This window comes from Sus scrofa, chromosome 14 (genome assembly GCF_054392235.1).
Source record: "Sus scrofa isolate SSC_HxYL_T2T_F1_AM1 chromosome 14, Sscrofa_HxYL_maternal_Yorkshire_Landrace_v2.0, whole genome shotgun sequence".
Taxonomy (NCBI): domain Eukaryota; kingdom Metazoa; phylum Chordata; class Mammalia; order Artiodactyla; family Suidae; genus Sus; species Sus scrofa.
The window spans coordinates 59746926-59774922 of record NC_139396.1 but is presented as its reverse complement, the minus strand read 5'-3'; the positions used below and the strand labels follow the sequence as shown (position 1 = coordinate 59774922).

General features: G+C 50.3%; 1 protein-coding gene across 4 annotated transcripts; it reads left to right on the top strand.

The window, feature by feature from the left end:
- Window positions 1-27806, top strand: PLBD2 (phospholipase B domain containing 2). Of its 4 annotated transcripts, none has more exons than XR_014826908.1 (12): window positions 1-323; window positions 6237-6330; window positions 8646-8804; window positions 10975-11075; window positions 11295-11509; window positions 18566-20774; window positions 22231-23068; window positions 23642-23737; window positions 23995-24066; window positions 24986-25138; window positions 25744-25906; window positions 26017-26932. XR_014826908.1 is itself a non-coding variant. In XM_021072453.2 (12 exons), exons 1-12 carry the CDS (start codon window positions 34-36, stop codon window positions 26182-26184), a joined length of 1767 nt encoding a protein of 588 aa, XP_020928112.1. In that variant the 5' UTR covers window positions 1-33; the 3' UTR covers window positions 26185-27806. The 4 variants fall into 4 exon arrangements, 3 of the variants coding, with proteins under 3 accessions (XP_020928112.1, XP_013838372.2, XP_084851625.1); XM_021072453.2 differs by having other exon boundaries at window positions 18569-18663; window positions 22908-23068; window positions 26017-27806; XM_013982918.3 differs by having other exon boundaries at window positions 18566-18663; window positions 22908-23068; window positions 26017-27806.
- Window positions 27807-27997: the final 191 nt, after the last annotated feature.

The window sequence follows — 27997 nt, the reverse complement described above, 5'->3', positions numbered from 1 at the left end:
GAGTCAGGCTGTGGCGCCCAGCTCCGCGCTGTCATGGTGGCACCGATGTACGGCTCCCCGGGCGGCCGCCTGGCCCGGGCGCTGACGCGGGCGCTGGCGCTGGCCCTGGTGCTGGCCCTACTGGTCGGGCTGTTCCTGAGCGGCCTGACCAGCGCGATCCCGACCCCAAAGGGCTACCGGGGAAGCGGCAGATCGGTCCCACCCGCCTCCCGCAGCCGCTCGGTGCTCCTGGACACTGAGACGGGCCAGCTGCGCCTGGTGGATGGCCGCCACCCTGACGCCGTGGCCTGGGCCAACCTTACCAACGCCATCCACGAGAACGGGTAAGGGTTGGCCCGACCTCGCGCGGCCCAGCGTGGGGAGGGAGTTGTGTGGGCTCTGGGCCTCTTGCAGGTGACAGTGTCCCAACCTGGTCTCCCCGGGGGTCAGTTTCCCGCCTCTGAGGCTGCAGCACCGTGCTTGGGTGAGGCTGTTGCAGCATCCCTCAACTCCTGAGGACCCGTCCTTTGCCATCAGCCAGGAATGACAATATCTGTTTCCTTAGTGATACAGTAACTTCTATCCCCGCCGAGGCCAGCACTCTCAACCCCTGTCTCATCCCCACAGACCAGAAAGGTGGTAATAGCTCTCCAGGAGAAACTCACACTTCCTTGGTTGTAGCTTACCCCATAGGTGCCAGCCACCCTGCCTCCTTTGCAGAATCAGAGCAAGAGGACTGAACTTGGATTCCAGGCCAGTCTAAAAACAGAGGGCCCCTAAATTCACAGAGCCTTGGTCCAGGGGAAAATCGTCTGGCCAGACAGATACTTCGTATGGAGCCAAGTACTCCATCCTTGGCAGTCACGATCACTATCCTAATCACTGGGGTCCAGGCTGTCATTCTGATGTATGATTCTTACCGAACTCCTCTGTTTGCCTGGGCTTTCATTTGCCTGTCTATGGCTTGGATGCTGAGGATGTGCTCTGGCTGGGAGCTTGGGTGGTGCCCTCTCAGGCCTTGTACCAGGGCTTGTGCCCATTCACTCACCTGGTGTGCTTGGCCATGGGTACACAGACCTGACAGGGGTCCCCATTCAGTGGGGGAAACAGTGCCAGGGGGGAAAATCGTGGGAGTGGGGAAAAATCTTAGAGCCTTGTCAGTAAGACCCAGGTCCTGGATCCAGGTTGTGTTGGGGATCTTAGGGAGCCCTGTGCTCCCCCACCCCTCCATCTTAGGCTCATCTCAGTGCTTAGAACATACTGACTCCTCCAGCAGGCATAGCTCCTCCTGCTGCTTCCCTCATCCATTTTGCCATCTTCATTAATTCCGGCAGGTGTTGGGGAGACACAAGACACTGAGGACACTCCATTCTGGTGCTTTGTGGTACTTGGGAGGGTATTAGGGAGATGTATAGACCAGAGATTGTGGGGAAAGGATTTGCTGCAGACACAGGAGCTAGGTGGGGCTAATCTGGGAGGGCTCCCAGGGAGAGGAAGCCACAAAGTGGGCTGATGTCTATGGAGTGAACTAAAACTCTGTGGCGATGTGACTCTGGAATCTGATGACCCAGTTTCTGCTGACTCATTTATGGTTTTGGCCCCGTTTAGGAGAGCCATGACCGTCTCTGCCTGGATGCCAGTCAGGGAAGGAGGCACAGCAGGAAGGCCCAGCATGGGGAAGGGGCTTTGGCCCCAGCAGGCCCTGAGTGGGCTGCATTGATCTCAATTATGGAAAACTGAGAAGTGGGGGGAAGGCTCCCTTGATTGTGCTGGGTGGAAAGTTCTTCCAGGCCCCAATCTGGTGCTGTGTGACCCTGGGCAAATCACTTCACCTCTCTGAGCCTGTTTCCTCTCTGGAAGGTGGGGCTCAATGGGAAATTCAGGGGAATCACAGGAAACACCTCCGTTTATTTATTAAAAGGTGGAGGGAATGAAAGAAAGGAGCGGGTGTCCTCTGCCTCCATTTCGCAGTTGGGGAAACAGGCCTGAGATGTGAACCCTGGTCTCTTCCACACTTCTTTCTCTCACCTCACCGTTCTGGCATCTTCTCTGTCCAGCCTGCTCCTTTCCTTCAGTGTTGGACAGTGCTTGAGTCAATGATGTAGGGAAACCTGTGTGGGAAACCCCCATTTTATAAGCAGGGAAACCGAGGTCCTTAACGATACCCTCTTGAGAAGTGAGATGTAAGAGAGGCATCTGGGGAGTCCCCATTGTGTCTCAGTACGTTAAGTACCCGACTAGGATACAGGTTCGATCTCTGGCCTCGACTGGTGGGTTAAGGATCTGGCACTGCCATGAGCTGTAGTGTAGGTTGCAGACGCGGCTCGGATCTGGTGTTGCTGTGGCTGTGGTGTAGGCTGGCAGCTGTAGCTCCAATTCAACCCCTAGCCTGGGAAGGGATCAAATGCCGCATGTGTGGCCCGAAAATGGAAGAAAATGAAACAGGAAAACAAAAGAGAACAGCATCTGGGGTGTTCTGGCCCCCAAGCAGCAGAACCTCTGATCTGCAGGTGACTGTCTCATTTTTTGGAGGGTGGAAATCATGGAATCATGGAAATCATCCTGACCCAGGATGTCACCAGATCCTGGGACTGGCAGGATAACTTCCATGTCCCTTTCCCCTAATCTCTCTTCTTTCATTTGTGTTGTATTTGACTCTGGACTGACGCTCCCCGTGTAGCCTGAAACATGAAGGGTTTGACGCTTGGGAATCAGAGATGCCCCCAGAGCAGTGCCTCTGCTGGCCTGGCTCTGACTGTGGTCCTGGGGATGCCGAATCCTCCAACCTTACCTTCTCCTCCTTCTCTGACCTGATCCCCCTGCCCTACAACCAGCTATGTGACCTAAATTGCCTTCCAGAGGGGAGAGGAAATAAATACCAATAAGAGGGAATTAACCTATTAGGAAGCTGGGAAACAACCCCAGTCTAGCACCCAACAAGCAGAAACCCAGCACAGTAAAATGGATTAATACCACCCAGCTGTTTCTTTGAAAAGTCACAGAAAATAAACTTGTACCATCACGTATGGGAAAGGAGTGATAGCCACAGATAAAGTGGTACAGCCCACATGATAGAGGGTGTCCAGGGTTCACTGTACACTGAAGGGGCAATGGGGACAAAGGGAGGTTTGTGACCCCCTGCTCATCTCACAAGAATGGTTCGCCTTTTCATTAGACCCTGAAGTCACCTCAGAGGAATTAGCTGCCCCTGACATAAAATCCCAGTGTGGCCCCTAGACTGACCAGAAAAAAAAAAAAAAAAAAAGAAGAAGACTGGACAAACAAGATTCAGTGCAGCTGACTTTTTATTTTTGTCAAGCAAGTGCATTAAAAACAAACCAGAACAATATTTATCGATCTCTGCCCATTTTATCTAATAGATGATCAGCTATTTTAAAACCAAACAAGCCAGAAGGACATGATCTCTAAATCAAGAACAGTCTAATGGAGGCATTTTGCTTTAGAAACACTCTTCTCAGTGATTTTTGTTTTTTTTTTTTTTTTGAGCCGCACCCCTGGTATATGGAAGTTCCCAGGCCAGCGGGTCAAATCAGAGGTGTAGCTGCCGGCCTACGCCACAGCCACAGCAACAGATGATCTGAGCCCTGTCTGCAACCTACACCACAGTTCAAGGCAACACAGGATCCTTAACCCACTGAGCGAGGGCAGGGATTGAATCTGCACCTTCATGGATACTAGTCAGATTTGTTTCCTCCAAGCCACGACAGGAACTCCCCCTCAGTGATGTTTTTGTTTGTTTGTATGTGTTGTTGTTGTTTCATTTTGGCCAGGAAGTAGGGTAGAGTTTCTCAGAGTTGCCAGCCAGCACAGCAGTAAAGGATTCCCAAAGCCATTGGCTGATGTCCAGGTCTTCCCATTTCACAGGTGGGGCAGCTGAGGCTGGAAGAGTAAGGAGGTGTGGTGTGAGGCAAGGTTTCAGGCTTCTCATCGGGGAGATCTAGGTTCAGATCTCTGTCTGGACACTTACTACAGGTGGCCATTGGCAGCTGCCTCATCTCTGTGACAGCTTTTCAGAGTCCTTGAAAAAACTGATTAGGGCTCAGGGCCCGAGGCAGCAGAGGGAGCCCTGGAGAGCAGCCTCAGGGGCTCCAGCACTGAAATCCCCTCATGAATGGGAAGGGTAGGCAGAAACCCACCTAGGACTTAGGCCAAGTGAGCAAACCCCATCCAAACCGAATCATTCCATGGAGTTCCCTGGTGGCCTAGCAGTTAAGGATCCGGCATTTTATCACTGCTGTGGCTTGAGTCACTGCTGTGGCTCAGGTTCGATCTCTGGCCTGGGAACTTCCTCATGTTGCTGGCATGGCAAAAAAAAAAAAAAAGGGGGGGGAGGCGAATCACCTCAGCTGCCCTTTAGAATTGCAGGAGACTTTCTCTTGGACAAGGGCAGTGAGTGACTAATCCTGTATCTGCGGTACTGCAGCCTGGCTGGGGGATGGGGTGTATGTGGGGGGGAATTGTCACTCTCACATGTCCTTTTCATTTCTGTCCAGCTTGAAGGAGTCATGTGGCTCTTCTCTTTTACATTTTTGGAATTATTATACAAGTACTTTAATTTTTCATGGAAAAATTGGAGCAGTTTGGAAAGGCGAGAAGGGATATGGAAGATAAACGGAGCCCCCATTCTTTCTTTCCATATATCACCACTGTTAGCTCTTTTTTTTTTTTTTTTTCCTTTTCTTTTCTTTTCTGCCACCGAGGCCGAAGTAAGGGACCCATCCTGTGACTGGTGCTCATAGCACCCTCGCACATGCAGGTGAGGGTCCTTGTTCACAGCAGCATTTCTGACCAGAGCTGAGGAAAATCGGGCCCTCCTGAGACGTCCAGAAGGGCCTGACAGTAATCTGCCCATATATGCAGTGGGTTTCTAGAACCATATGGCTGACTTCCATGTGCTAATGAGATGTCAGACCCAGACGGCATGTGGAGGTTCCGAGGCTAGGGGTCTAATTGGAGCTGTAGCCGCCGGCCTATGCCGGAGCCACAGCAACTCAGGATCTGAGCCGCATCTGTGGCCTACACCACGGCTTGGGGCAACGCTGGATCCTTGGCCCACTGGGCGAGGCCGGGGATCGAACCAGCAACCTCATGGTTACTGGTCAGATTCATTAACCGCTGCATCACAGTGGGAACTCCAACCCAGTTTTAGAAAGAACAGCGTTATTACAAAAATTCCCATTTTCCTCAAATTTCCATTTTCTTCTCCCAAAACACTGAATGATTTTCTCCCTACCTGTGAATTTCAATTCTGTTCTCCTTTTGTGGCTAACTTACATACCTTATTATCAGGGGAGAAAACAGAATCTTAAGGTTGGAGTTTTAATGAAATCCAACAAAATGAAGCCTACGTGACCCTCCTAGCACAAAAGGAGATAAGGCAAGGAACTGGGGTGAGGGAGATCACATACCATACACAGTGAGGTGGAAAAGCCAGGTAAATTCTAGTCCTCCAGTGCAGCTCCCTCAAGCCCTGTACGACCCACTGTCCTCAGAGGTTAGGTTCTCAATCTCCACGGATGTCATGTTGGGCACATGGACCCTCTGCTGGTACCTGTCCTGGAGGCTGACCCAGGAGGGAGTTTTCCCAGGATGAACTCATAGCCAAAGCCCCATGTGACCTCCTCCAGCTCAGCTTCTTGCTTCTCGAGTACATGAAACAGCACAGAACCTCCTCGGATCCCCTGTGGATGAATTCCAGAAGCATGAACTTCAGCACTATGGACTCCAGGACTCTTGGCCCCCATGCCGCAGACATCTAGGGCATTGGAAATAGGAAACATGTTATTTTATCAAGGATAAAGACGAGAACCACAGAAACCTCTTCCTAATGAAATCCATCAAATTATAATCCCTTGATCTAGACAGAGAGCCTGGTACAATACATTCGAAGTGGTTTCTGGGATTAAGTCCTGGTTCTAGTGGAATATAACCTTGAACAGGGACTAAACTTGCCAATCTGTTGTTTTTTACCTGCCTAATAATGACAGTGAAATTAAATGAGATCAAAGGCAAAAAAAAAAAAAAAAGAGTTCCCATCGTGGCTCGGTGGTTAACAAATCTGACTAGGAACCATGAGGTTGCGTGTTCGATCCCTGGTCTTGCTCAGTGTGTGAAGGATCCGGCGTTGCCGGGTGGTTTTCTGTGGTTTAAAACTGCAGATGGTTGCCTGCTCAGCTGAGGATCCATTTCATGCTTGGCCCCTCACTGACCAGGTGTGCCCTCTCCTCTCTCCTCAGGTGGGCCTTTCTGGAGCTGCACACGAATGGCCACTACAATGACAGCCTGCAGGCCTACGCAGCAGGCGTGGCGGAGGCCGCCGTGTCCGAGGAGGTAAGGGCCAGATGGGGAAACCTGGGGTGCCCTGTGCTCATCAAGTGTGCTCCCCAGGGAACTTTGGAGGGTTCTGAGATATGTGAAGAGTGGGCTCACATGTATCTGTTAAAAATTTATAGTCTTATTTGATGCATAGGAAAAATATGACACATTCCAAGTTATGAAGCATAAGAATACAATGAACACCCAAACTAAACGCTAGCTTGTTAATACCACTGAAGCCCCCATTCTCAACTCCATGCCCTTACCTCCCCTACCCTAGAGACCCCCACCCCCTCTATGTGGTGTCTGTCATTCCCTGTCATTCATTCATTCATTTATGTTGAGATAGAATTCACAAACCAGAGAGTTCCCTGGTGGTTCAGTGGGTTAAGGATCTGGCATTGTCACTGTTGTGGCACGGATTTGATCCCTGACCTGGAAACTTCTGCATGCTGCAGACATAGCCAATATGTGTGTGTGTGTGTGTGTGTATTTGAAATTCATATATATATATTTGAAATTCAGTGCTTCTTAGTATAGTCATAAGGTTACACAACCATCACTACTATCTAATTCCAGAACATTCCAGAACATTCTTACAACCCTGGAAAGAAACCCCATACCTACTAGCAAACTTCCCTTTGCCCTCCTTCTACCCAGCCCCTGGCAACTGCTATCTACTTTCTGTCTCTACGGATTTGCTTATTCTGGACATTTCCTATAAAAGGAATCATACAGTATGTGGCTTCTTTAGCTTAACATGTTTTTAGGGTCCCTCCATGTTTTATTTTTTAATTTATTTTTTGCTTTTTAGGACTGTACCCGCGGCACATGGAGGTTCCCAGGCTAGGGGCTGAATAGGAGCTACAGCTGCCGGCCTACACCACAGCCACAGCAACTCTGAATCTGAGCGATGTCTGCAACTTACACCACAGCCCATGGTAACACCGAATCCTTAACCCACTGATTGAGGCCAGGGATCGAACCCACAACCTCATGGTTCCTAGTTAGATTTGTTTCCCCTGCACCCCAACAGGAGCTCTTCCCTCTATAGTTTAGCGTGTGGTAGTTCTTTATTCCTTTTTATGGCTAAATAGTATTGCATTGTAGGAATAGACTATTTTATTTCATCAGTGGGTAGATTTTGAGTTACTTCCACTCCCTTCCTTTGGTTGAAGTAGTAAAACTACACGGGATGAAGCCTTAAGCAGCATATCATTTTGCTTTACCTGCTTTGGGGCTTTTTAAAAGTGGCCCTCACCAATTGCAGAAGGCAGACAGCATCAGGAGTTGGGGAGGCTGTGGTTGTGCCAGCCATGCTCCCATGCCATGGTGCAGGTGTGACATCCACATTGGAAAATAATTTGGTGTTAACTTGCAGAGTGGAACACACACATGCCCTGGGACCCAGCAGCCCCACTTCTTAGGTGTTTCCCCTAGAGGTGACCCGAGGACGTGCATGGAGGGTTCAAAGCAGCCCTGAGGTGGGAACATGCAAACACCACCAGCAGATGTACCGGTAGCCTGCACAGCGCAGGACTGTAGAGCAGTGACTGTGAAAGCAGTGTGGTGGGTCTGAGATGTGTGACACTGAAGGGGAAGAGCATGTCACAGGAGACAGCATACAGTGTGACAGCCTTTTATAAACTCACTCTCCTCCTTTGTCCACCCAGTTGAGACTCCCCCCAGGACCTTGATGTTTGGGGTCAGACAGGGCGTCAGGCTGGCACCGTTTTGGGTGCTGGTTAGGACCCTGAGGCAAGTCCAGAAGTGACTGTTCTGTGAGGAGCCCCAGATGTGGGCAGGGTGCTTTGCTGGTGTTATCTCACTAGCTTGCACAACAGCCCTCAGGGGAGGCTGTCTGTCAGCTGGGTGATGGGATGACTGGATTCAAGTGGCCTCCCTCCTCCGCACCCCCAGCAGATCGGCCCAGGCTTGTTCATGTGACATTGATGGGGGTGGGGGCTGGGGGGTGGTGGGAAGGCTCTTGAGGGCTGCTGGAACTCACTCAGGATTCTCTTATCAAGGTCACTCAGTTTAGGACATAACAGGTGCTCAAAAAACCCTGGTAGTTTGAAAACATATATAGACTGGGGGGTGGGGGTCCCTCCAGTAATAGACAAGGTGTGATCTAGGACAGACTTTGAATGCCAAAGACTTTCAGAGGAAGGAGGCATCCAGAAATGTGGCTTCACCAGGGCCCCTGGGCTCTTTGGAGACCTGGGTGGGAGTGATTTCTCTGAGTCTGAATGGGGAGCCCATGGGGTCCTCAGGGATGAGAGCAGCCCCGCTGCCCCGCCCCTGTCCTCGCCTACCTCGCCCCCCTGCAGCTCATCTACATGCACTGGATGAACACGGTGGTTAATTACTGCGGCCCCTTCGAGTACGAAGTCAGTTACTGCGAGAGGCTCAAGAACTTCCTGGAGGCCAACCTGGAGTGGATGCAGGAGGAGATGGAGTTGAACAAGGACTCTGCTTATTGGCACCAGGTGGGTGTGGCCCCCATGCCCAGAGGGGTGGGGTGGCAGCTTGGGTCAGCTTCGGGGACCTGCCACCACTGTGACTGCTACTGTTTCCAGCTGGCCCATCTATCTGCCTCCTGATCCTTCTAGCCAGTCCTTTGTCTCTTCCTCCCTCCATTCACCCATCTACCTACCCCTCCTATCATCCATCTACCCATCCATCCAACCTTCCCTCCCTCCCTCTCTCCCTCTGTGTCCATCCTTCCCTTTCTCCCTTCCACCCATCCACTCACCCACCCATCCACCCATCCATCCATCCATCCATCCATCTATCCATCCACCTCTCCATCCATCCCTCCATCCACTCATCCATCCATCCATCTATCCATCCACCTATCCCTCCATCCCTCCATCCATCCATCCATCCATCCATCCATCCATCCATCCATCCATCCATCCACCTATCCACCTATCCATCCATTCATCCATCCATCCACTCATCCATCCATCCATCCATCCATGCGTCTAGTTTGTCAGCTTATTCATCCACCTACCCACAAGCCTATACATCTTTCGTGCTCTTCCTCTCATTTATCCATCTGTCACCTACCTGCTCATCTTAGCCCAGTTGTCAGATCTTCTATCCACCCACCTTGTTGATACACCTTATTTGGTTGCCTATCTCTCTGTTCATCATCTCCCTGTCTGTCCATCTACCCTCCATCCACATGCCCAGCCATCTCTCAGAGACCACCTTCCCTGCTTCATTCCTCATCTTCCTTCTGGCCAGAGTCTAGGCACCTCTCAGTCAGCGTGTCCCTCTGTTGGTCCATCTCCTCTGCTCTGTCTCTGCTCTCATAAATCTCCCAAGGGGCTTCCCAGCTCTCTGGGGATAATGGCTGTACTCCTTACTGTGGCCTCAACACCCTCCTGCATCTTCTCCTTCCGCTGCCTCACTCCTACTGACTTTGATCTGTGCTTTAGCCTCCCTGGCCTCCTCCCCATTCCTTGAACAAGATGTGTCACCTCTGGCCTCAGGGCTTTTGAATGTGCTGTTCCTTCTGCCGTCTTCCCTCACCTCCCAGGCCCTTCCCTGCACTTCTTCTTCTTCTTTTTTTTTTTTCTTTTTTTTTTTTTTTTTTTTTTTTGGCTTTTTGTATTTTTCTAGGGCTGCACCTGCAGCATATGGAAGTTCCCAGCCTAGGGGTCTAATTGGAGCTGTAGCTGCCAGCCTACACCACAGCCACAGCAACTTGGGATCCAAGCCGCATCTGCAACCTACACCACAGCTCTCAGCAACGCCAGGTCCTTAACCCACTGAGCAAGGCCAGGGATCGAACCTGCAACCTCGTGGTTCCTAATCGGATTCGTTAACCACTAAGCCACGACTGTAACTTCCCCTGCACTTCTTTATAGCACAAGTGAGGCATTCAGAGACTATCTTCAACTGGACTTGGGCCTCATGAGGCCAGAGCAGGGACCGCATCTTCTTTGTCTGCTGCAGTGTCCCCAGTGTCTAGCCCAGGGGCTGGCATATAGTAGATGCTTCATAAGTAGAATTTTGTTGAGTGCTTACAGATGAAAGAATGAATCCATTTTGAACCGTCCATCTACTCATGCACCTGCCTGAATGCATCCTTCCTTCCATCCTCCCATCTAAAGAGATGATGCCTTTCTCTCCGTCCTTCTCTTGTTTCACTCTGTGGCCACCATCGTTTATCACTTCTGCCTGTCCATCCATCCACCACCTATCCTTTTGTCTATCCATCTTTCAGATGCTCACTAAGTGCCTGGTGTATGCCCAGCACAGGCCAAGGCTTTGTGTGGGACACAGTGATATATATGTGTGTATGCTACAGAACAGTGACAGTGGGGAGAAGTCAGCTGCTTGAGACAGGTGCCCTGAGCCAGCAGGCTGGGAGGCTTCCTGGAAGAGGTGGCTTTGAGCTGGGCAATTAAGTGGGGATGATCAGGGGTTGGCACAGGGTGGAGACATATAGTTAAGTGATGGCAGGAAGGTGCTTGGCATAGAGGGCTGGGTGGTGGTGGGGGGTCAGGGCTATCTGGAGCCTGGAGGGTGCACCTGAGCCTCTCTTGCTGGAACCCCTCCCATTGCAGGAGAAGGTGTGAGCCTAGGGGAGAGGCCTTACCCTCCCTCTGCCCCCTGCCCTCTGCCTCCTCCCCTTCCCCTCCCTAGGTGCGGCTGACCCTCCTGCAGCTGAAAGGCCTAGAGGACAGCTATGGAGGCAGTGTGACCTTTCCAACTGGGAAGTTCACCATCAAACCCTTGGGGTTCCTGTAAGTGCCACCCCCAGTGTGGATAGGGTAGGGGAAAGGGCCACACGCCTTATAGTCAGACAGACCTGGGTTCCAGTACCAGCTCTGCCCCTTCCTGGCTCCATGGCCTTGGACTGGTCACCTGACCTCCCAGTGCCTCGGCTTCCTCCTCTGTGAAATGGGTAGGTAACAGCACTCCCAGCGGGCGTGGTAACCCTTTGGCACCCTGGCCCTCCTCAGCCTGTTGCAGATCTCTGGGGACCTTGAAGACTTAGAGCTGGCCCTGAATAAAACCAAGACCAAGCATGCCATGGGCTCTGGCTCCTGCTCTGCCCTCATCAAGCTGCTGCCTGGCCACAGTGACCTCCTGGTTGCCCACAACACCTGGCACTCCTACCAGTACATGCTGCGCATCATAAAGAAGTACTGGTTCCAGTTCAGAGAAGGGCCCCACGGTGGGTAGGTGTGAATGGATCTGTGTGTGTTCACGTGTGTGTGGGTACACGGTAGGGGCAGTATGAGGAGGTGTGGGTCTTGGCCCTGTACACACTGGGGTCACCATAAGGCCCCTCTAAGAGCTCATCTTATTTTCTTTTGGCCACATCTTGGCATATAGCAGTTCCCAGGCCAGGGATTGAACCCATGATGCAGCCACAACCAGAGCTACAGCAGTGACAACACCAGCTCCTTAACCTTCTAAGCTGTGCGGAAGCTCTGAGCTCATCTTATTTTTCACATGTTTACTTCCTTTTAATTTTTATCTCACAAGGTGTATCAGTAAGCTACTGCTGCATAACAAATCACCCCACATTTGAAGCAGCAAAGGCTTGAAACACAGCCGTTTATTTTTGCTCTGTGGTTGTTTTGTTATTCTGGGTTAAGCCTGCTGATCTTGACCAGGATCAATGATGCTTCTTTAGTCAGCTGCTGTGAGCTGGCTGACGTAGGATGGCCTCATCTGCAAATCTGGGGGTTGGCTGTCAGCTGGAATGATGCGACCTCTGGCCTCCATGGTCTTTCAGCTTCCCACAGGCTAGCTCAAGCTTGTTTATGTGACATCTGGCCAGGGAAGCATGGAAGCCTTCAACCTCTTGAGGGCTGTTTGAAACTGGCACAACATTCTGTTGCTCAAGCAAGTCAAGTGACCAGTTCAGATCAAGAGGTGGGGAAACAGACCCCACCATATGACGTGAGGAACAGCAGAGCCACATGGTGGCTGTTGTGGACACAAGCACGGGGAGAATTACAGCCATTCTTGCACACAATCAGCTACACAGGAATGCACGAATACATTCTTCCTGTCAAATGGGAAGACTTTGCCACTGAGGCCAAAGTCCCGCATCATGCCCCGCCCCCTGTCATTCCTGGCCCCAGTGTCAGCCCCAGAGGTAGCCACTGCCAGATGTTTGCAGTGCCTCCTCAGCCAAAATGAAAAACTTAATGTTGCCAGGAGGTGATAAGAGAGTAGGGAAATGTGTACCCTCACTCACTGCTAATGGGGTATGAGCTGGCATGGGGCCTAAAGAGGAGCCTAGCCATCGTCTAACAAAATTTAAAATCTGTCACGCCTGTGATCCAGCAACCCTCTGGCCCATATCTGTCCCTAGAGAAGCATTTCTCTTTCTGCACAAGGATGTCAACTGCAGTAGTGGTTTGGCCACAACCTGGTGCCCATTAATTTAAAGTAGAGAGTTCCCTGGTGGCGTAGTGGTTAAAGACCTGGTGTTGTCACTGCTGTGTCTTGGGAAACTGCTATGTCTTGGGTTCGGTCCCTGGCCTGGGAATTTCCACATGCCGTGAGTGTGGCAAAGAAAGAAAGTGAACTTTGAAATTGACATTGATACGGAAAAGTATGCACATCATAGCGTACAGATGAATTTTTTGCACATTGAACGCATACCAATGTATAGCACCCAGACTGAGAAACAGTATTCCCAGCCCCCAGAAGCTTCCCTCTTGTCCCTTCACAGGCGTTATCCCCATCCCATACTGACTTCTCATGGCTTGGACTAGATTTACTGGATTTGAAATGCTTTACAGATGGAATTGGGCTTCTTTCACTTAGTCTCACGTCTGTGGGTTTTACCCATGTTGTCATCTGTAGCTGTGGTGCTCTCATTCCCATTGCTATATAGCCACTAGCATCTTAATATCTTTTAAATACCTATATAAATCAGTAGTGCTCTTGTGGTGCAATGTGTTAAGGATTTGGTATTTTCACTACAGTGGCTAGGGTCGTGCTGTGGCATGGGTTTGCTCCCTGGCTCAAAGCCTACATAAGTCGTATGCATGTGTTATGGAAAATTGGAAAACACAGCAACACACACACACACACAGAAAGTCGCTGGAAAATCCCACAACCCACACGCGTTCATTTCTGTAAACATTTGGGTTTTTTTTTTCCCCTAGACTTTAAAAAATATACCTCAATTTTCCATTGGTTTTAACTTACTTACTTACTTATTTATTTATTTATTTATTTTCTTTTTGCCTTTTTCCAGGGCCGCACCCATGGCATATGGAGGTTCCCAGGCTAGGGGGCTAATTGGAGCTGTAGCTGCCAGCCTACGCCACAGCCACAGCAACGCAGGATCCGAGCCACATCTGTGACCTACACCACAGCTCACTGCAACACCGGATCCTTAACCCACTGAGCAAGGCCAGGGATCGAACCTGCAACCTCATGGTTCCTAGTCAGATTCGTTAACCACTGAAGCACGACGGGAACTCCTGGTTTTAACTTATTTTTACTACATTAGTAATGCATGGATACATTCTCCCTGTCACAAATTCCAGCAATAGAGAGGAAGAAATAAATCTCCTTTGATCCCCTCCTCCCAAGTACCAGACCTCTCCTAAGAGGAGAGCACTGATGCCATTTTGGTTTGGATCCATCTAGATATTTTTATTATTTTATTTATTTATTTATTTTTTTATTTTTTTGTCTTTTTAGGGCCACACCTGTGGCACATGGAGGTTCCCAGGCTAGGAGTCCAATTGGAACTACAGCTGCCAGCCTATACCACAGCCACAGCAACATGGGATCTGAGCTGCGTCTGCGACCTACACCACAGCTCAGGGCAACGCTGGATCGTTAACCCACCGAGCAAGGCCAGGGATCGAACCCGCAACCTCATGATTCCTAGTCAGATTCGTTTCCGCTGCACCACGCCGGGAACTCTTAGATGTTTTTAGATGTATTTATACATCTGTATATATGGACCTTTTTAAAATTAATAGACTTTGTTTCTTAGAAAAATCCTAGGTTCACGAATAGAATACACAGTGCAGAGAGTTCCCGTATATCTCCCCCTGCCCACTTCCCCCTGTTATTAACATCTTGCGTTAGTGTGGTTCATTAGTTACAATTCATCAACCAATATGGATTCGTTATTAACTGAAGTCCATGGTTTACATTCAAGTTCACTGTTTGTATGGTAGAGGTTTATGGATTTTTGACAAATGCACAGTGACATATATTCACCTTTGCAGTAGTCTCCAGAATAATTGCACAGCCCTGAAAAGTTTGCTTTCTGGGTTTTTGAAAAAACATGAGATCATAGTTCCTTGCTCATGATTGTTTGCAACTTGCTCCTTTTGCCCCACAGCTGGCCTTGAAGAATTTTCGATATTGCCATGTTCAGTCCATCATTAACAGCTGGATATTAAATTTTAACTAGTCCCCAGTTGAGGATTTGGGCCATTTCCAGATCTTTGCTGTTTCGAATGGTGCTACAGCAATCAGGTGGGCCACCAGAGGTGTTTCCTGGTGGAAACACTGGGTTAAAAGATGAGTGGGGAGCTTCCGTTGTGGCTCAGTGGTAATGAACCTGACTAGTATACATGAGGATGCGAGTTCAATCCCTGGCCTTGTTCAGTAGGTTAAGGATCTGGCATTGCCATGAGTTGTGGTATAGGTCACAGATGTGGCTTGGATCTTGCTGTTGCTGTGACTGTTGCAGAGGCTGGCAGTTGCAGCTCTGATTTGACCCCTAGGCTGGGAACTTCCATATGCTGCATGTGTGGCCCTAAAAAATCAATTAAAAAAAAAAGAAAGAAAGAGAGAGAGATGAGCACAATTACAGTTTTGTCAAATTGCCTCTAAAAATGGTTGAGCCAGTTTATACTTCTACCACCATTCTGTGGATGTGTTGACTTTCCCCACAGCCTTGCCAGCACTGGGTATTATGGTTTATTTCAATTTTTTTGCCATTCTTCTGGGTGATAAGTGATGGCCCAGACTAGGTTCATTCTGGTTTTTTTTTTTTTTTTTTTTTTTTTGGTATTAACTTTATTGGTGAATAGGTTAAGTATACATTTAGAGTATATCATTTGATGGGTTTGGACAAACAAATGTGGTCATGTGAACACCATTCAGTAAAGATATAGAACATTTCCATCACTCTAGAGAGCTCCCTGTGACCTATGCAGTTTTTCTCCACCCCTCTCCCCAGCCAGTACTCGTCTGATTTTTTTTTCCCATTAGGTTAATTTTGCCTGTTCTAGAGCTTTATATAAACTTATACTAATTTTTTTAAATTTATACTTGTAGTTTCCTTTTTTTTTTTTTTTTTTTCGTTTTTGGCTGTGCCTGCACCATGTAAGAGTTCCCAGGTCAAGGACCCAACCCATGCCACAGCAGCAACCTGAGCCACTGCAGTGACAAGGTCGGATCCTTTAACTCACTGCACCACAAAGGAACTGCTACCTTCTGTAGTTTTATTTTTATTTAATTGAGGTGAAATTCATATGACACCTTGTGTGAATTCCTGTTGTGGCTCAGCAGGCTAAGAACCTGACATAGTGTCCGTGAGGATGCACGTTTGATCCCTGGCCTTGCTCAGTGGATTAAGGATCTGGTGTTGCCACGTGCTGCAGTGTAGGCTGCAGATGTGTCTCAGATCCTACTTGCTGTGGCTGTGGTGTAGGCCAGCAGCTGCAGCTCTGATTTGACACCTAGCCTGGGACCTTCCATATGGCAATGGTGCAGCCATAAAAAGGAAAAAAAACAAAACAAAATTATTTTAATGTGCACAATTCAGTGGCATTTAGAACATTCACAGTGTTGTACAGAGTTCTTTTGTGGTGCAGTGAGTTAAGGATCTGGCCTTGTGACTGCAGCAGCTTTGGTTGCTGTTGTGGCACAGGTTTAATCCCTGGCCTGGGAACTAATTCATGCCTTGGCTGTGGCCAAAAATAAAACAAAACAACACCAAACAAAAAATACAGTGTTGTGCAGCTGTCACCTGTCTACTTACAAATCATTTTCATCACAAAAACAGGAAACTGTACCCATGGAGCAATCACTTCTCTTTCTCCCCCCTTCCCAGCCCCTGGCAACCACTAATCTACTTTCTGTTTCTGTGGAGTTTCCTGTTCTGGACATCCCATAACAATGGAGGCATTCAATAATAGGTTTCTTCTAACTGGCTTCTTTCACTCAGCATTGTGTTTTCAGGGTTACTCTATGCTGTAGCAGGTGTCAGCACCTCATCCCTTTTTATGGCTGCCTAATATTCCACTGTATTGAGCTACTCCAGTTTGTTTATCCGTTCACCTGTTGATGGATATTTGGATTATTTCTTTTTGTCTACTGCACAAACTCTTAGTGATTCAAACAAATTGCTTAAGTAATACACGTTCACTGAGAAATTTAGAAAATACAGTGGAGCACAAAGAAGGAATAAAAATCACTTGTAACCCGCCCTGCCCCCAGCCCCTGCAGAACCACCACTGGTGTTGGTTATTTTCCCTTCAAGTTTTGGCTGTTCAGTTATGACTTTGCCCCTTTTATCTAGTCATTAGTTATTCAGAAATAGCTTCTTTGGCCCATCTCCTCCAGGGGCCCACATCCCTACCCTAGAACCCTTTGTACCTAAAGCCCATCCCATGACAAGTGCTGGTCTGGTACATGGTACCCTTGATTGTAGGCCTGCTAGGTACCCACTGTTGTGCTAGAAAGTCTGTCCTCCATGATCTTGTAAATTAAATCCTTATAACTGCCCCGTGCAGGGTGAAGGATTATTATTCCCAGTTTCAAAAAGGCTAAGTAACTTGCCATAAACCAAGCAGTTGATAAGGGGCTAACCTGAGATTCTACGCAGGTCTCCTCCCTCCAGAGCCCGCACTCTCGTCTGGTCCAGCCATCTTGCTTCTAGGTATGCACCCAAAGGAAATGCAATCTCGAGGAGGTGTCTGCCCTCCCGTGTTCATGGTAGTATTTACAGACCTGAGATAGGGAAACAACTAAGTATCCATTGACAGATGAATGGATGAAGAAAATGTGGTACACACACACACACACACATATATTCATACAATGGAATATTATTTAGCTGGAAAAAAAAGATCCTGCCACTGACAACAACATGGATGAACCTGAGGACATTATGCTAAGTGAAATAAGTCAGAGAAAGACAAATACTGATCTCACTTATATGTGGAATGGAAAAAAGTTGAATTCAATATAAGCAGAGAAGTAGAATGGTGGTTGCCAGGGGCTATGGGGAGGTGGGAAATGGGGAGATGTTGGTGGGAGTACAAACTTCCAATTAGAAGACGAATAAGTTCTAGAGTCTAGAGCACAGCATGATGGCGTTCCCGTCGTGACGCAGTGGTTAACAAATCCAACTAGGAACAATGAGGTTGCAGGTTCGATCCCTGGCCTTGCTCAGTGGGTTAAGGATCCGGTGTTACCATGAGCCGTGGCGTAGGTCGCAGACTCTGCTCGGATCTGGCGTTCCTGTGGCTGTGGCATAGGCCAGCGGCTATAGCTCCAATTAGACCCCTAGCCTGGAAACCTCCATATGCCACGAGTGCAGCCCTGGAAAAAGACAAAAAGACTAAAAACAAACAAACGAACAAAAAAAAAAAAAAAAAGCACAGCATGATGGCGGTTCCCCAGTGGCCTAGCAGTTAAGGATCTGGCATTATCACTGCTGGGGTGCATGTTTGATTCCTAGCCTGGGAACTTCCACATACTGTGGGTGTGGCCAAAAATAAAATAAGGTAAATAAATAAAGGAGGAGTTCCCATTGTGGTTCAGCGGGTTAAGAACCCGACTAGTATCCATGAGGACACAGGTTCCATCCTTGACCTCGATTAGTGGGTTAAATAAAGATCTGGTGTTGCTGCAAGCTGGAGTGGCTGGGGTGTAGGCCTGAAGCTGTAGCTCTGATTGCCCCCGAGCCTGGGAATTTCCATATGCCATAGGTGGAGCCCTAAAAAGAAAAGAAAAAATAATAATAAAAAAATAAAGGACAGCCAAAAAAGGAATAGTAAACAAAGAAAACTCATGGGTACTAGTTGGGTTCATATTTTGCTACTAGGTTTTTTTTTTTAACACACACACACCCATCAGATGGCCTGGTTTCTAAGTCAGAAAGTGGCGTCGAGGCTTCTTCTGAAACCTGCTGCTCCACCTGGAGCATCCCAAGCCTCATGCAGAGGCCCCCATATGGGCTTGTCTGACCAGCCCCCCGCCCCACACTGGGCTCATTCTCCCCCGACAGAAGACCCCATCCCGGCTCCTGGCAACAGAGTGATCTTCTCTTCCTACCCTGGTACCATTTTCTCCTGTGATGACTTCTACATCCTGGGCAGCGGACTGGTGAGTCATCCTCTGCTGTCACCTTTCTCCCTGGGGTAGCTTCTCAGCCAGCAGCTCAGGACCAGCAGGGAGACACAGCCCCCAGCACCACCCCGGGGCAAGGCCGTCTGCCAGCAGGGGGCGCCTGTAAAATGGAGTCCCGGGCCCCTCGGCCTCCAAACCCTGCAGCCAGCCTGGGACTCTGATAACGCAACTCCTTAGAAATTGCTTGCTGGTCTTGGGGCCCTTTGAAAATACCCTTGACCTCAGTGACCTCGTCTTGTGTTTATGTATTTAGGACAAGCCGTCCCTCTCCCCACCATGACTTGCTCATTCTTCTGCTTTTCCTCTTGCTTGCCACAAAACCCCTCTAAACCTGGCCAGGTTTTCTGAATAAATGTTGTTTACAATGTGTTGTTTTTATCGGTTTTCCTGGCTGAGCTCCAAACTCGTTTAGAAATCTGTTCCTGGCACCCGCTCACCAGGGCGGCAGGCCTCGCGGTCGCCAGGGCAACACTGGAGAGGAGAAAAAAGCATCACTTAAAAAAAAAATCCTAGATACAGAAGATGCCAGTTCCTGGGGAGGGGAAAGGAGGGGCCCTTTTTTTTCTATGACTTTTTGAAAGGAGCGTGGGATTTAGTCCCTTAAATGTGGGCAGAAGCATGAGGGGCCAGGCGGTGGGTGAGGGGACCCCCTTGCTGCTGTCTGGTGTGGGGAAAGCAGGAGTGAAGCCCGGAGACAGACAGTCTAAATGGTTTCATCCAGTTACCTGGAAAGTGTTTCATCAGGAAATTTACCTTCCATTCGAGTTCTTCTTCTTTTTTTTCCTTTTTTTTTTTTTTTTGCTTTTTAGGGCTGCACCTGCAGCATATGGAAGTTCCCAGGCCAGGGGTCGAATTGGAGCTGTAGCTGCTGGCCTGTGCCACAGCCACCTTAACCCACTGAGTGAGGCCTGGGATCCACGTCCTCGTGAGTACTAGTTGGGTTCATAATTGCTGAGCCACAACGGGAACTCCCGTCGAGGTTATTCTTAATTGTTTTTGTGCTCTAGATTCCTTTGGCAGTCAAGGGAGCTTCAGACCCCTTCTCAGAATAATGCTTTTATATGCACAAGCCAGCATCTGTTGGATTATAAAGGAAACCAGTTACATTGACATGACTTTATCAAAATATTAGATAAGTAAACCTTTTAATATAACATACAAGCATACCTTGTTTCATTGCACTTTGTGGATATTGTGATTTTTTACAAATTGAAAGTTTATAGCAATCCTGCATCAGGCAAGTCTTTCAGTGCCATTTAATTAATTAATTAATTAATTAATCTGGGCCACACCTGCAGCGTATGGCAGTTCCCAGGCTAGGGTTCAAATTGGAGCTGCAGCTGCCAGCCTATGCCACAGCCACAGCAATGCCAGATCTAAGCCATGTCTGTCACCTACACCACAGCTCGAGGCAATGCCAGATTCTTAACCCACTGGGCGAGGCCAGGGATCGAACCCACGTCCTCATGGATACTAGTTGGGTTCATTACCACTGAGCTACCACGGGAACTCCTTAGCACCGCTTTTCCAACAGCATTTTCTCATTTCAGGTCTCTGCGTCACATTTTGGTAATTCTTGTGGTATTTTAAACTTTTTCACTATTATATTCTTTACGGTGATCTGTGACTAGTAGTGATCTTTGATATGATGATTGTAATCAGTTTTTTGTTTCTTTCTTTTTCTTTTTTGTCTTTTTAGGGCCACACCCGCAGCATATGGAAGCTCCCAAGCTAGGGGTTGATTTGGAGCTGCAGCTGCCGACCTACGCCACAGCCACAGCAACCTGGGATTCCCGACCTACTGAGCGAGGCCAGGGATCGAACTTGCATCCTCATGGATACTAGTTGGATTCATTTTCACTGAGCCACAATGGGACCTCCCTGTTTTGTATTTTTTTTTTTTTTTTTTTTTTTTGTCTTTTTGCTATTTCTTGGGCCACTCCCGCGGCATATGGAGGTTCCCAGGCTAGAGGTCGAATCGGAGCTGTAGCCACTGGCCTAAGCCAGAGCCACAGCAATGCGGGATCCAAGCCGAGTCTGCAACCTATACCACAGCTCACAGCAACGCCAGATCCTTAACCCACTGAGCAAGGCCAGGGACCGAACCCGCAACCTCATGGTTCCTAGTCGGATTCGTTAACCACTGCGCCACGACGGGAACTCCCCCTGTTTTGTATTTTTAAATTAAGCTAGGTACATTTTTTCTTGACATAATGCTATTGCACACTTAATAGCCTACAGTATAGTGGAAACAACTTTCATGTGCACTGGGAAACCAGAAAATCAATGTGACTGCCTTTCTTGAGATACCTGCTTTATCGTGGTGGTCTGGAATGGAACCTGTGATATCTCTGGAGTCTGCCTGTATGTGCTGCTTATTAGCACATTAAATAACAAACTCTGTTCACAGGTAGGCTGCCTGCCGTAATTTAGAAGTATGAGGAGGGAGTTCCCATTGTGGTGCAGTGGTTAACGAATGAGGATGTGGGTTCGATCCCTGGCCTCTCTCAGTGGGTTAAGGATCTGGCGTTGCCATGAACTGTTGTGTAGGTCGGAGATGTGGCTCCGATCTGGCTTTGCTGTGGCTGTGGTGTAGGCTGGCAGCTGTAGCTCCGATTGGACCCCCTAGCCTGGGATCTTCCATGTATATTTTTTAATGACCACACCAATGGCATATGGAAGTTCCTGGTCCAGAGATTGAATCTGAGCCGTAGCTGCGGCCATGCTGGATCCCTTAATTCACTGAGCTGGGCCAGGGATAGAACCTGTGCCTCCACAGCAACCTGAGCTGCTGTGGTCAGATTCTTAAGCCACTGCACCACAGCGGGAACTCCTTTTTTTTTTTTTAATGAACGCTATTTTGAGATTTGTGCAGCCCTGTCATATGATGGAAAATATCTGTGATTTTTGTTGGTCACAGTCTCAGGTACCACTAGCAACACTGTGGTGTGTTACCTGCATCCATGGTGGAAGGAGGTGCTGCATTTTGGTGTGACATTAGTGGAAATAAAGATGTAATGTTTCTTCCACCCAAGTCTGCAAACTCCCTGAGTCCTGCTCCAGGCTGAGAACCTCCCCCTGGCTCAGAGAGAGGAAACTGCTTCTCCGGGGCTTTTGAGGTCCTGTAGGTCTGAGTCTTGGCAATGAATGACTTAGAATATGAAAAGCAGCTGGCTGAGGGATGAGGAGGGTACAGAGTGGGGGAGTGGGAGAAGCTATTCCCACCTGGGTATTGCTATTGAGAGGCTTGCTTTGCAGCTTCCTCCCACCCATCCTCCCTCCCTTCCTCTCTTCCTTTTTTTTTTTTTTTTTTTTTTTTGGTCTTTTTAAGGCTCCCCTTGCAGCATATGGAAGTTCTCAGGGGTCAAATCGGAACTGCAGCTGCTGGCCACAGGCACAGCCATAGCCACAGTAGATCAATTCAAGCCGCATCTGTGACTTAAACCACAGCTTGTGGCAACGCCGGATCCTTAACTCACTGAGCGAGGCCAGGGATTGAACCCGCATCCTCATGGATACCTGTCGGGTTCTTAACCCACTGAGCCACAATGGGAGCTCCACGGATTCCTTTCTGAAACATCGCATTTATGGCTAATGCTGTCTGTTAGTTGTTTTCCAGCTCTGTATGACAAAGGAAGAGGCATGCTACCGTCCTGCTCTAGGGGAACAAGCACCAGTTTAGGAAGTTAAAGTGGAAATTTGGGGATTGAGTCTTGACCTGTCCACCTCCCAGCCTTTTTGCAAGTCTCTTAGCTTCTTCGGGCCTCAGTTTACCTTTCAGGAAGAAGGGCCTTACTAGCCTTGCTGTGTTTTCCCTAAGAGGGTTATAAGAGTTCATGGAGTTAGTGGTAGCCACCCTGCTTGCCCTGCAGAACTGCCGAGAAGGGGTATAAAGGGATACTGTCTATCTGGGGAAAGAGTTGACTGATTTGGTAGGGGAGTGGGTTCACGGGAGCGGCCCCTTGGGCTCTTTTAGGGACTGTTCCCCCAAGGCAAAGTGGGAAGCATGATCTTGATCATGAACTCCCCTCAATGCTCGTCCAAAGAACCAGTGAGGACCATGCACCTAAGTTGGGACATGAGGTTTTAAAAACTAAATAGTCGGCAATTTTTGTCAATGTGTGAACCATGATTGGTACAGTGCTGCCACTTGGTGGCAGCATGCCCTGGTTGTAAGTAAGGGAGCCTTTCCATGCAGCACCCCCTTGACTCTCCCACAGGTGACCCTGGAGACCACCATTGGTAATAAGAACCCGGCCCTGTGGAAGTACGTGCAGCCCAAGGGCTGTGTGCTGGAGTGGATACGCAACATCGTGGCCAACCGCCTGGCCTTAGATGGGGACTCCTGGACTGATATCTTCAAGAGGTTCAACAGTGGCACGTGAGTGGCCACCCACCCTCCCCACTAATACTCAGACCCCGGGGGACCTGATGGGGCAGCAGGGTCACACACCCCACATCTTCTGCAGAGGCCTCTCCTTGTTATGTACATGGGGAAACTGAGGCACAGGGAAGGAAAGGAGTTGCCTTTCTCTTGCAGGCTCCTCCACCCAGGGAAAGGCTCCCAGAGGGAGGACAGGAAGAAACTTGGAACTTGAGAGCTCTGGGGACAGTGGGGGGGGGGGCATCCAAGGAGGTACTCATGAGTGGATGGGGCCGCATGAGCCAGAGATACTGGAACTGGGTAGGACAGGGTTGTAGTATGTTAGGCAGAAGAATTGACCTCTGTTCCAGTAAGCACTAGGGAGCCATGGACTCCTCTGGAGCAGGCCAGCAGCATGACGAGAGAGGAGTCTGAGGATGTCTTGTCTAGCTGCAGTGTGCAGGTGATAGTTGGACAGCAAGATGCCCCCAGACCATCCCAGCCCCATGGTTCCTGGCTTCTTGCAGCCCTGGGAGGGGAGAGGCTGGGGCAGTGGCCCCAGGGTCTATTCAGCCCACCGTCCTTGGGCAGGTACAACAACCAGTGGATGATCGTGGACTACAAGGCCTTCTTCCCCGGCGGGCCCAGCCCTGGGCGGAGGGTGCTCACCGTTCTGGAGCAGATCCCGTGAGTACCTGGAAAGGGGCAGGCGCTGCAGCAGAGGGAACTGCCTGGGCGGAGGCCTGGAGGCAGCCGAAATGAGTGTGGGAAGGGAAAACCTCAGGAAGGCCAGGCTGGGGGAGAGGGCAGCCCCGACTGGGGCTAAAGATTTGTGACATAATCAACCCCCAGGCAGTGGGGAGCCACTGGGGGTCCTTAAGCGGGGCAGTGCCCCCAGGAACCCCTTTTTACACCACACCTGTCCTGTCTCTTCCCGCCCGCAGGGGCATGGTGGTGGTGGCTGACAAGACCTCGGAGCTCTACCAGAAGACCTACTGGGCCAGCTACAACATCCCGTATGTCCCCGCTTCTCGCTCTTGCCCCACCCTTTGCTCAGCTCTCTGTGCTCTCGTCCTTCCCAGGCGAGTCTTTAAATCCACGGAGCGGGGAGTTCCCACTGTGGCTTGAACCCACCAGTATCCATGAGGATGTGGGTTTGATCCCTGGCCTTGTTCAGTGGGTTAAGGATCCAGCATTGCTGTGAGCTGTGGTGTAGGTCGTAGACACAGCTCAGGTCCCAGGTGTCTGTGGCTGTGGCTGTGGCTGGCAGCTGTAACTAATTCAGCCTCTAGCCTGGGAACTTCCATATGCTGTGGGAGTGTCCCTAAAAAGAGTAAAAAAAAAAAAAAACAAAACAAAAAACCACAGAGCAAAGAAAACCACAGTCCACCCTCTTCTTTGCCAGGAAAGCCCTGACAGTTGGGGGTACAGCTGTGGGCTCAGTGTCCATATGGTCTCCCAGTCTGTACCCACCACAGGGTGGTGGGGGGTGGCCAGCTCAGGTGCTGACTCCCACAATGGCTCCCCAGCTGGAGCCACTTCAACCTGGCTGCACAGCCATCACCTCTCGACCCTCTTTACCAGGGTTATCTCACCTGATCTGGGCAACCTCCGTGTGTGGTCGCCACAGCACCATTCCCATTTCACAGATGATGAAACTGAGGCCCTGAGAAAGTGTCCACCTTTTCCAAAGTTCCATTGGTGGTCAACTGTGAAGCCAGGCTTTGAACTTGTGTCTTTTGGGCCCCAGAGCCCTAGCTCGGCACCCTGCCCAGCCCTCCCCCACAGCACAAACAAAAGACACAATTATTGTTCTCCCGACTGACATGGTGCTAAGGTCCTAGCATGACTGCCCTCTTCACCTCCCTGGCCACACACGGCCAGGTGAAGTCACTGGGGGTCATGAGTGACCATTCTTGTCCCTGAACCTGGCAGGTCCTTTGAGTCCGTGTTCAACACCAGCGGGCTGCCGGCCCTGGTGGCCCACTACGGGGACTGGTTCTCCTACAACGGGAGCCCCCGGGCCCAGATCTTCCGGCGGAACCAGTCACTGGTGCATGATCTGGACTCCATGATCCGGCTTATGAGGTGCGCAGGGGGGGACCGTGAGCCCAGAGTCACGTGGAGCTTTATTGTAACTCACTGCAAACTCCTAGCAAGCCCGGGGGGCAGCGGGGAGGTGGTGCTAATGTTAGCAGCTGGCACAGTAGTACCAAGGCAGCACTCGGCTGAGCCTTCTTGGCGTCCTTCTGTTACAGGTGAGAATGCCCAACAGCCGTGGAGGGACCGCCCTGTGCTTGGGACTGGGAAACGGGCACTGAATCTGCCCCCCGGTCCCCTATCCTTGGGAACACCCTGTCCCATCAGGGATGCAAAAGTCCATTCTGTACTCACTGATGCGGGCATGTGACTGGGGATGTCTAAGCTCAGCAGATGCCATAAAGGGGCAAAACGGGGTCTCCAGCCTGGCTGGGGACAGGGCCCAGAGGGATTCCTGGAGGGAGGGATGGTGGAGCGGAGGTCTGAGTGGTGAGTGTGGAAGGACTGGGGGAAGCGGGGTGGGTGACGGAAGCTGGTTGGGTTTGGGGAGCCGGGCCCATTGAAAGTGGGTGGTGGGGTCAGGGGGCTGCCCCCACCAGAAATCTGGCCTCCTCTCCTGGCAGGACTGATGTTTCCTCCCTTTCCACATCCAGATACAACGACTTCCTGCACGACCCCCTGTCACTGTGCAAAGCTTGCAAGCCCCAGGCCAACGGCGAGAACGCCATCTCGGCCCGATCCGACCTCAACCCATCCAATGGCTCCTACCCCTTCCAGGCCCTGCAGCAGCGCTCCCACGGGGGCATCGACGTGAAGGTGCCAGGCCTGGGGCCGTGGGTGGGGTCCAAGTTAGGGGCGCTGCAGGGCCTCCCAGGTCAGGACAACTTCATGACCTGCCTCTCCTCCTGTCCCCTGCCCCACCCCAGGTGACCAGCATGGCCCTGGCCAGGGTGTTTGGCCTCCTGGCGGCCAGTGGACCCACGTGGGACCAGCTGCCTCCATTCCAGTGGAGCACCTCTCCCTTCAGCCACCTGCTGCACATGGGCCAGCCTGACCTCTGGAAGTTCTCTCCTATCGAGGTCTCATGGGACTGAGGCTCCAGCTCTGCTCTGCTGGCTTCTGTCCTTGCTGACCCCAGCAGGGACCGCCCAGCTGACTGCCACCCTGACCTCCTGCCTGCCCCCCCCCCGCCCCAATTGGGCGATGCCCTCTGCTAGGCCCAGATCAGGGACCCAGATCAGCTAGGTTCAGGCTTGCCTTGGTGGCCTCCTGCGTGGCGCCCAGAACCCCAAGGAGGGAGCCAAATCTGACACTCCCAAGTTGGTCCCCTCTCCTCTGCCTCTCTGTCCCTGCTTCTCGCTCTCTCTTCCAACCCCTGGGCCCCTTCCACATGCTGGCTAGAGGCTGGAGAGGGGTCCTGGGATCAGGTTCTGGGCCCCACTGGGGCCAGCAGGAGAGGCCTGTCCCAGTGCCTCCCTCCCAGTGTCATTCCTGGAGCTTGTGGGGTTTCAGTCCCCGAGGCCCCCGGTTGGTGTTGGCCTTGCTCTTCCCAGCCCTCAGCCCCTTTGCCCCCTCAGGAAGCAGCTCCCCTGTTTCTTCTCCTGGCTGGCTTCCTTGAGCACAGAAACTTGAAAACAAAAACCAAAGTTTCTGGCCACTTGTGGCTGAAGGGGCCCAAGTGTCCTCTCTCCAGGGGCAGGCAGGAGTGTCAGCCCCCGTGCTCCAGCCTCATGCCCCTGCCCCCCACCAGGGCCTGCCTCTGGCCTCAGGGCAGTGCAAGCAGGTCCCCTGCTGTGAGAACCAAATCGCAGGCTGTGCTGCCATTAAACAAGAGAGGCCATGGCCCTTGTGCTGTGCTTCATGGGTCAGTGGGAAATGCTGGGTTGGCATCCTTTCTCTTCTCAGATGTGAGTTCTGCACCATGCATCTTCCTGTCCACTTTCTATCTGTCCATCTACACATTAATTCATCTGCCAACCCACCTACCCCCTTGTCCATCTGCACCGTCATCCATCCATCCATCCATCCATCCAACCATTTCCCAATCATCATCCATCCAGCCATCATCCATCTAGTGACCCATCTTACCCATTCATATCTGTCTGACCACCCATATATCCATGTGTTTATTGAACACCCGCCTTGTTCTGTGTCCAGTTCTGGGGCCCTGTTAACCACCAAGACCTTCCCAAGTCCTACCTAGGGGGTATAGATCAGCAGCACAGAGTCCCTCCCCATCTGATCTTACACAGAGCCTACACTAGAGACAAGAGTCACCAATGTGAGGTGCTTGGGGAGAAAAAAGCATACAGCCCTGGAGTCAGAGACCTGGACTCAAACCCTGTCTCCATCTCTTACTAGCTCTAGGACTTCTCTGAGCCTCAGCTACTGCGTCTGTACCATAGGTAGCAATGTGAGCAGCATGTGACATGCAGTGTGTGTGGTGGGGGAGAGGGGTGAGGACTCACTGCAATAGTAGCTGTGGTGTAACCCACATGAGGCCTCACACACTCAGCATTCATTCATTAGCAGGAATTTATTGGAACACTTAGAACATGCCAGGCACTGTTACAAGGTCCTGGGGATACCTTATAACAACAGGTACCAAAAAAAAAAAAAAAAAAAAAAAAAAAAAAATCCCTGCTCTTGTGATGTTTACACTGGGGAGGGAGATAGTAAAAATAAATAAACATACAGTGTGTAAGATGCTGATAAATGCTCTGGAGAAACTCAAGCAAGGTTGAGGGCTGGGGTTTGCTATTTCTCTCGATAGCTTTACAACTCCTATTATCTGGGACTCGATAACCCATTTGTGGTTCTAAAAATTTAACTTTTACGCTGGTACATTTCCCAGCTCCTTTGAGAGTATTGTCTTTCCTGAGGTCCCTTGAGCTCCCGACAGCCCTC